Source organism: Alosa pseudoharengus, unplaced genomic scaffold (assembly GCF_046254945.1).
Source record: "Alosa pseudoharengus isolate Yale_2024_CS ecotype anadromous, Long Island Sound unplaced genomic scaffold, YU_APseudo_1.1 YU_APseudo_1.1_scf_19, whole genome shotgun sequence".
NCBI lineage: Eukaryota > Metazoa > Chordata > Actinopteri > Clupeiformes > Clupeidae > Alosa > Alosa pseudoharengus.
The window spans coordinates 852,501-862,500 of NW_027468657.1; the positions used below are offsets into that span (position 1 = coordinate 852,501).

The 10,000-nt window shown below is 39.7% G+C and overlaps 1 protein-coding gene across 2 annotated transcripts in view; it reads right to left on the reverse strand.

Moving 5' to 3' along the window:
* The window catches only part of dennd5a (DENN/MADD domain containing 5A), a 67,544-nt gene extending 66,123 nt beyond the window's left edge, over nt 1–1,421 (reverse strand). For both annotated transcript variants that reach the window (XM_076291480.1, XM_076291478.1), the window contains exon 1: nt 1,175–1,421. In XM_076291480.1, coding sequence (XP_076147595.1) covers nt 1,175–1,274 — 100 coding nt within the window. In that variant the 5' untranslated portion in view covers nt 1,275–1,421. The remainder of the gene's footprint in view (nt 1–1,174) is intronic.
* Nucleotides 1,422–10,000: the final 8,579 nt, after the last annotated feature.

Here is a 10,000-nt window from a genome sequence, read left to right on the forward strand (position 1 = left end):
TATTAATTGACATATGTAAGTGACTTTGGATAAAAGTAAAAATAATGAAAAATAAAAATAAAGAAAAATTGTATATAAATGTCAGTCCTTATTGCCCACCGCTAGTAGTGTTGCGTGTAGATCAAAATAGTGCGCATTTTTTGCTGGTGCTCCTACAATTTTCAAATTTTCAGTAAGGAACACTAACATTACTGGAGGGAAAAGTTAGCCTGGACTCTGGAGCCGTTAGTTTAAGGGCAGAATGACCACAACACAACGTTGTAAACAGGCGACCCCTCTTTAACATGTGTAAGGACCTGTTCAACGACAGACCACTACGATTGTTTTGAAGACAGACATAACAGGAAACAACAACTCTGCTGCCCATCCTCTTCTTATATGCATTTAAATGTCATATTCACACACAAGTCTGCTATCCATTCTCTCATAACGGACATATTCACAAACACAACAAATCTGTGTTAATGGCCAAATGGGAGTCTATAGGCAAGCCTTTACAATATTCTCATGCTCGCCACGCAACCAACACCTCCCCGAACTAAACAGGCAGGCGGGCGGCCTCGGCCTAGCGGTTCAGGCGCGCATCATCCGCCTCCAGCTAGCCGAGATTCTGAACGATGCGGGGGTCGATCGATGTCACCGCAACTAGGTGTTACCGGTAGAAATTATTCACAACGCAGAGAACTGCTCACTAGGCACCCTGGTAAGACCCTAGATAGGCCTATCAATTCGGCGTTTGATGTTCCTTACCCTATCCACGGATGTTGAAAGGTTCAAACTTGCCGTGCTAGATATTTACATGTTCTGTGCGTCGCACGAAATTACCGTTATATTATTATAAACGCACGAGTCTGTGATGATTAGGCTACCAGATAAAATTACTTAAAAGTCTAACTCATCTGTTTGTCAATTCTAGTCTTTAAAACATCGTTCTGACAGGGCTCAAATGAGCCTGGGCGCTCGTTTACATCGCGAAGCCGAACCCGTGACGCGTAGGCTACTTGGCTAGTTGAGATGAGAGCTGCGTTGTTGTTGTTTTGCATCCCTTACAGGTCGCCTACACACACAGGCAGCATCACTCTGCCGTATGTCAACCCGTAGGCTATGACAACCCCGTATTTCGAAAAAGCTGTACAATTCTGTTGAGATAAATGTTTCACAACTCGTAACCTACCGGACAGCTCGTCTGGTTCCAGTCCACTTTCGGTGTCGAGTCCGCAAATCACGAAGTAATCAGCGAAGCGGACGGAGCTGGAGCTGAAGCCGGTGGTCATGCTGATCCGGGACCTTAAACGGGCCCCCTTCGGACCGCTTCTTTCCTTCCTCTTGCCGTCTTACTCGGACGCATCGTCGGAGACTCTGAGTCTTTGAGATGCAGCCATTGCGGACATCTTCCAAGGCAGGCTTGAAAATCAGAACAGGCTTAACCCGTAGAGGCGAGCGAATTGCATGATGGGCCTTCTCCTCCAGCTGTTTTCATCTGCTTTAGACTGCGCTTGCGCTCGATGCAATATATCCAATTACGTCACTACATAGGCACCCAGCACAACTGAGTGGTGTCTTCTTTACTGCCACTAGATGGCGACCTTGTCACGCTGCATAGACAGGTCACAGTAACACAATACTGTGATAAAGTATTAGGGAGAGCAGATTAGCTAGTTACAAACGTTCAGAAAAAGTCCTATTGGCAAATTTGAGGAAAAGTCGGTAAAGGGGCTATTTCACACAATTTGAGGGTGCTGAATTCAAATATTTTGTTTACCAAGCTCAATTTTGAGTTTTAAGCTTGCTAATTAGCATAATTACCATAATTCACATACTTTTTGGTTTTGCCATCAGATATCATAGGGGAACAAAATAAGGCCTTAATATATTCTTTATGTATCAGATATGTTGTAGGACAGGACAGGAATTACCCCGATGACCCTCAAGTAGCAAATGAAAATAAGATAAAATTAAAATATAAATTGAAATAATAGCTAAAATTCAGTATGACGTTTAGAAACAAAATAGATTCCTTGATAATAAATTGATAGAATAGTAGGTGTCTACTCATTTTTCTGTAGAAAGTACTTTGTCACTAACTATTATGAACAGTTGTCAGTATTTACAGAGGATTTACACTGTATTTGTTTTACTGTATTGGCGACCGTGCTTGCCTAGTCAAAACATCTTACCGGTGCTCTTTCCTATCATTCAAATTCCAGCCATGCAGAACAATGGAAGAGTGTGCATGTTTGAGTAGTGCTGAAGAGTGCTATGGAGATTATTTGCAAAACATTTAGACAAGATATCCTTTATAGTGCAACAAAAAGAAACATTCTCCAGTGCATCATTACTGATGCTGAAAGGGAAGTGGACCTAGGACAAATCCTCAGCTATGAACTGATTATTGTCCCTGTACTGTAGCTATTGCAGATAGCGATGGTTATTTGTGTAGTGGAAATAAGTCATCCTTACTCAAGTGCTGTCTAGCAATGTGAAATGTCCAGTAGTGATCGCTGCAAAAACTGCTCATTCAACACTGGTTATACAGTAGATGCTCAAGATCTAGTTATGTCTTTAGGACACCCATCTGACTGCAGCACATAGTATGCAGGAAAGTTTGTAAGAAACTTTTGTATTGTTATTTGGTATTTCTTATGTGGTAGCAAATGATGTTAACTATCAAAGAAATAGACCTAATGTAGGAATGCACAGAGATATTGCAACAGATATGGTGTAGGCCTATCTGATTAAGACCTGAGTGGTTGAAACGTACTTATTAAATTACACTGGGACCAAAGAAGACTATCTTCACTCTTTTCCCTTTGCAACTGTCAAAGAAATCCCATAAGCACAGGAAGGCCTAGGTAGCCTACATCAGATGGCCTAAAGATTACCACCAACAAGTGATGCTGCTCAATGGCATATTAGAAGAGCACATTATCAAGCTCTAGTATGGAGGCAAGCACACATACCAAATCCAGTGTTACTAGAAGTAAAATGTTTTTTACTTGTCGGTTGTTGCTGACGGTAGATGCAATACTGCATTAGGCTTATTCCCGCTATCTAAGTTCATATATACTGTAGGATATATTCTGAGTTGAAGGTTATCTGTGCAACTTGTTATTGTGATGAAATGCATTAAACACCGCATGAGTGACTCACTATGTTATATCACCACATGTGACGTTTCGGGCCCCAGCCCTTCATCAGACATGAAACAAGTGGGGAGACACACCTCCATATATACATCCATGATAGGTCATGTGATCAATCACGTTAAAGTGCAATTCCACTCCCTTTAGAGGTAAAAGCACCTTTATTCCCCCTCAAAAAAGAAATGCATTCATAGACACATACTGCAGATTAGTGGAGAAAGATGTTTCCCTCCTGTTGAGTAAAAAGAGGGAATATAAGGTGGCCAACAATTTGACTAAGGATCAGAGGATGGAATTGAACTCTATAAAAAACGACAAAACAGTGGTGATCCAGAGTGCAGATAAGGGTGGAGCAGGGCCGTAGTCACCATAGACATTGAGGGGGACGTGTCCCCCCCAATATTCAAATATGACCAAAATGTCCCCCCCAATATTCGGACATAGAAAAATAAAGAAAGAATAAAGCGCTATACTAGGCCTACAGGAAACCAACACGTATCTGAAATGTAATCAAACGTAAATAACGCACAAATTAGTGACCTATGGTTCCAGAGTAGCCTACACCCCTGAGTGGTTTGTCCTGGTGATTTTCCGTTTTTCGTTAGTGACGTGCGCTATCAAAAGCTTCCATTTACTGCACCCTACTGCGGTGAGGTAGGGCTGTCAACAATATCGCAAAAGCTACCGGAACAATTTTCACAAAACTTGTTGGAAAGGTGTAGCACAGGCTAAGGAAATCCCATCCATGTTTGGAGCCAATCAGACTGAAAGGGAACATTTTCCATATTGTAGCCTATTCTCGCAATGATAGCGAAAGTGAAACGTTTAATTTTAAATGATGAATTTGTGCAAGCCTGTGTCATTTCTTTCATGTCTTTAATGCATTCATATGCTAGTAGTAATGCCAGAAATTACCGTGTATATGCCTCTTAGAAATGATTGTTATAGTTATTTTTTTTAATATATATAGTTTATTTAGCAGAACCAGAAGAATCAGTGCCGGAGTTAAAGAAAACAATCCAAGAATACAGTACATTTTCAGGATATAAGGTAAATGAACATAAATGTGAAGCCTTAATAATTGGGAAAGAAATTACACAAGATGTCAAAGACTGCTATAACTTTAAATATGTGGGTATCTACATAAGTAAGAAACTGAATGATTTGTATGAGAATAACTATGGTGTGCTGGAGCATAAGGTAAGGCAGGATTTGAATAGGTGGAGAATAATACCAGAAGGAATGTTTGGAAGGGTGGAAACTATTAAAATGATGGTCCTCCCAAGATTTTTATTTTTGTTTCAGGCATTACCATTGGCACTCTTAGAATCCCAATTTAAGATATGGAACAAATTGATTTCTAATTTCATTTGGAATAATAGAAGACATAGAATTAAATTAAAATCTTTAACTCAACAAAGGGAAGAAGGGGGGTTAGGTGTGCCAAATTTACAAAACTACTTTTATGCAACACAAATTCAAACAATAATTATATGGATGAACAAGGAAGTAGAAACTAAGTGGATTAGAATAGAAAGAGAATTGGCAACTGTATCATTAGGGACTTTACCTTTCCTAGGGAAAAAGACTCAAAATCTTCACATAGGTCACAATTTTAGCATTTTGAACACAATAAGAACTTGGAAACGAATTTGTAAAAAACTAAAAATAAAGACTGATTATGTATATCTCAGGGAGATGGCGCATGACCCAGACTTCCTACCAAATAGAATGGATCAAATCTTGAAAGGTTGGGCTAATAAAGGATTAATATCTTTCTCACAAGTTTTGAACAAACAAATGGTGGATACATATGAAAATATAGCTTCAACATACAACTTGGATAAAAAACACTTCTTCAAGTCTCTACAGGTCAGAAGTTATGTTCAGGAAAACTTAGCGGAGCAAACAGAAAATTATTTAGTACAATATTTAATTAAGAATAGGAATACAGGTAAGGGGAATCTTTCAAGAATATACAAAATACTCCAAAAACTCACCTTGGTAAAGGTTGAAGTTAAAGAAAAATGGGGAAAAGAGTTGAAAATTGATATCACAATGGAAAACTGGACAGAGTCACTAAAAGGAAATACTGCAATAACACAATCAAAATATTGGAATGAATTTGCGTGGAAATTACAACAGAGATTTTTTATTACACCTGACAAATGCGGGAAATCTCAGCCGTTAGGGACTAGATGTTGGAGAAGCTGTGGAGAGCAAAACGCAAATTATAGCCATATTTTTTTCTTATGCCCAGTACTAAAAACATTCTGGAAGGAATTTGATAAAGCGATAACACATATTTTTGAGTTGCGACAGACCTTAACATTAGAAAACCTTTTAGGTATAAGCCTGTCCAAGAAAATAGAACCTAAATATCAAAAATTGTTTAATATAGTACGTATATCTGCAATAAAACAACTAACAAGGGGATGGAAACAAGAAAAAGCCCCAGATTTGTGTAAGTGGCATAGCACAATAGAAAACATCTTGGATATGGAAAGACTTACTTTTAGAATTAGGAACCAACTTAGTAAATGGAATAAGTTATACCCAGAAAAAATACTACATAAAATAATTATTTATTTCAATAATAGAAATGATATGCACACATCGGTCAACAACACAGATAATTCCACACAGGACCAAAGACGCATGTAGGCCCTATAAATGGCCAAAAACGCGCCTATAAATATCTAAAAACAAGTGCAATTGCACATAGAATAAGATAGTATTGTGTAGCTCAAATACCACTCCCCTTCTTTCCCTCCCCCCTTTTCTTTTCTGGGTGTCATGTTTTGTTTTGTATGGAGTTTTTATTTATTTATTTTGTATTTTTTTTTGTATAAGTTTTCTATCATGTTTCTTTTTTTTTTTTTTTTTTGTCATGTCTTTTCTTATTTCTTTTTTATATGTATAAAATAACAAAAAACAAAAATTGCAATGTAACATGTGAAATAAGTGAAGTGGGTACCTTACATGGATGTAGATAAATAATTGCAATAAAGTATAAAAAAAAAAAGAAATGATTGTTGCATCTTGCATATTATTTAGATGCGCACTCAAGCGCGCATCCATGCAGGCAAAACGTGATCAAATGTGGCGACGTTTACAATACGTGATAGCCTAGTTATTAATGTGAATCGCGGACAATAACCAAAGAAAGGAATTTGCACCTCCATTCACCAATTAAAGGCTGTAGTAGGCCTAGTGTTTCTACATGTTGGCACAAAACGTCATTTCTGTCAGAAGGCAGTCTTTAATGCATACAGGGGTAACATGAGGTGAGTCAGACAGAAGAGGGGCCTGTCTTAGTAGCCTATTCCTGAATCCTGTCCCTTTTAAACTACGTTAAAATTGTGTGATTAGCCACCAGCATAATAAAATCTAAATTAAAAGACAAAATCTTATTAGGCTCCAAACCTATGAGTCTAAGCCTTAGTTTAAAAAACTCTTCAGGTGTCAAAGAACCACATTCTGTGTAATATAGAGGTTATCAAAAGATACTCTAGTTTGTCATTTCTTTTAAAGTATATTTGGGGGGGGGGCTTCTGTTTGGGGGTCCCTCAGACCCCATTACAGATTTGGTCCCCCCCAATGTTGACATCATGACTACGGCCTTGGGGTGGAGCCATTGTCATCATGGGCCGGGCAGCATATGATGGGGAAATTCAGAGACAATTGAACAATACTACCTTCTATCACAAATTAAATCTTAATCCTACACAGGAATTCAAACAGTGCAGAGGGAAGTTGGATTCCCTCCTAGAAAGTAGAGAAATTACAAAACAAGAACATGCCTTCATGGTAGTAGACTTCCCTGTCACTCCAGTTTTATATACTCTCCCCAAAATCCCCAAAATCTATACAGATGTACCCCCTGGACGGCCCATTGTGGCAGCTATTGGGTCTCTAACAGAGAAAATTGCAGCATTCGTGGATTACTTTCTGCAACCACTTGTTACCTCTCTTCCATCATATGTAAAAGACTCAATGGAATTCATTAAAATGATCCAATCGATTCAATTAACAGATGAACACTGCTTCTTAGTGACCATGGCCATTGAGTCTCTTTACACCAACGTACCCTTTGAAGGGGGTATCAAAGCAGTAGAATTCTTTTTAAATCAGCGCTCTAGCGACACCCCAAGTACTTCCTGCATTGTGGACCTCATTATGACCGCCGCGCAGCGAAGCGGCGGTCATATAGGTTTAGTCAGATTATTATTATTTTTTTTCTTTTTCGCATGCCCAAATTTCCGTCAATGATTCCCGGGACACTGAAAGACCGGGGTACACGAAACTTGGTGGGCATGTAACCCCACATGGATAGCATGGAACCATCGTTTTTCGTTTTGATCTGTAGCCCCCCCGCTGGACTGGACCCCCCGAAAGGAGGGTAGGGCAGACACAGTTTTCTGTGAATATCTCGAGAACCGTAGGGTTTAGGAGGACCATTTTTTTTTGTATGTTGGTCTTAAGGGGGCATGGCAACCCATTCCATAACCACTCATTTCATGTATAGCGCCACCTAGTTAAACACAAAAAAGTAAAAATGAGGTGTTGTAATCGCAGGTATCTGTGTCCTAACATAGTCAAAACTGCACGAAATTGGAAGTGTAGGATCATTATGACACCCTCTGTATGCACGCCAAGTTTCATGGAATTCCGTTCATGGGGGGCCACACAATAAATTAATTTATGTTACTATACACCAACTGGCCTGTAGGTGGCCGGAGACAGTTTTCTGTGAATATCTCGAGAACCGTAGGGCCTAGGAGGTCCACCTTTTTTATGTATGTTGGTCTTAAGGGGGCATGTCAACCCATCCCATTACCACTTATTTCATGTATAGCGCCACCTAGTTAAAAATTAAAAAGCAAAAAATTAGGTGTTTTCATCACAATATCTCTGGCTGACAAGGTCAAAACTGCACAAAATTAAAAGTGTAGGATCATTATGACACCCTCCGTATGCATGGCAAGTTTCGTGTACTTTCGTTCATGGGGGGCCTTACAATAAAATAATGTATGTGTACATTTAGTGACGTACACCAACAAGGATTCCCGGGACACTGAAAGACCGGTGTACACAAAACTTGGTGGGCATGTAACCCCACATGGATAGCATGGAACCGTCGTTTTTCGTTTTGATCTGTAGCCCCCCCCGCTGGACTGGACCCCCGAAAGGAGGGTAGGGCAGACACAGTTCTCTGTAAATATCTTGAGAACTGTAGGGACTAGGATGACCATTTTTTTCCGTATGTTTGCCTCCAGGGGTCATGTTAACCCATTTCATGTACACACATGTGCACAAACAGATACAGTCTGTCACAGTAATCATACGTATGACACATACTCACACAGTAGACATATGTACGCTTGCACAGGCACATACACAGGCACACACACAAGCACGCACGCACACACACACACACACACACACACATAACATAAACATGTACATGCACACATTTCAATAATTTCTCAGAATTATGAACAGGCAAGATGGAGGTGGGGTTGTATAAAATGAATTTTACATGTGAAATCTATGAACTAATCATGTTTTGGTACTTGTTGTCTAGCAGATATCAGTGAGAATTGAGTGTGGATAATGCAATTTAGTGAGACAGTTAGAATCATATAGGCTTTTCAGCGTGATTTATTTTTGTGGAAAAAATGTGCTGGACTGGGCGGCGGTCATATTTTGTACCGCTCTGCGGTACATCTAGTTGAAATTGTTCTCACTTCTAACTTTTTCCTCTCTGGCTATGATTTTTACCTCCAGGTATCAGGAACGAGCATGGGAGCCAAAATGGCCCCAAGTTTTGCATCCCTTTATTGTGGACTCCTGAGACTGGCTTCTAACTTGTACCGCAAAAGCACTGACAGGAATTCTATTCTTCATGGACAATCGTTTCACCCTATTCCACTCAAGAGGAGTCTACCCTTATCTCAGTTTAGTCGCGTTTGCCGGATTTGTAGTTCAGACAGTGATTTCCAAGCCCAGGCATGATCTAGAAAAACGTTTTCAACAGAGACAATACAAACATGAATGGATTACACAAGCACGTAGTCGCTTTGAAAATGTGTCGCAAACTGATTGTCTCAGTCACACCAGATCCAGAACATCTGAGTCCAGAGTCAATTGCATTGTCCAATACTCACCTCTTGGTAGAGATTTCGAATCCATCATTAAGAAACATTGGCATATTATTGACTCTGATCCAGCACTTACATTTTTCACCACACCTCCTCGCATTGTGTACAAGAGAGCACCCAATCTCAAAAACATGTTGGTGAGAGCTCATCTTCCACCATTGACTCCACCACATTTTTTACAGACTATTCCATTTGGGAATTACAGATGTGGTAACTGCCCCCAATGCAACTTCACACATAAAACCAGCACTTTTAATCACCCACACACAGGAAAACCTCATGACATCAAAGGTGTGATCACCTGCAACACCAAGAATGTCCTTTATTTGCTCAAGTGCCCGTGCATGTTGGGTCCGATCAAATATTCACAACCATGACACCCAAAGCCCAGTAGCGGTGCACTTCACACAAGCCTCTCACAATGTATCCACTCTCAGATATTGCGGCATTGAACTGGTTAAACAGCCCTTCCGTGGAGGAAATGTTAATTGTCTGTTACTTCAGAGAGAAGCTTACTGGATTTAGATACTGGACACTTTAGCCCCAAAAGGGTTGAATGAAGACTTTGATCTGAGGCCATTCTTGTAATCTTTTGTAAATAATTGTGTAAATAATGTGTAAATATTGTAGATACTGTGGTAATGTTTTGCTGACTTCATACGATGTGTTATGTCATGTTCCCTGTGTACCTGT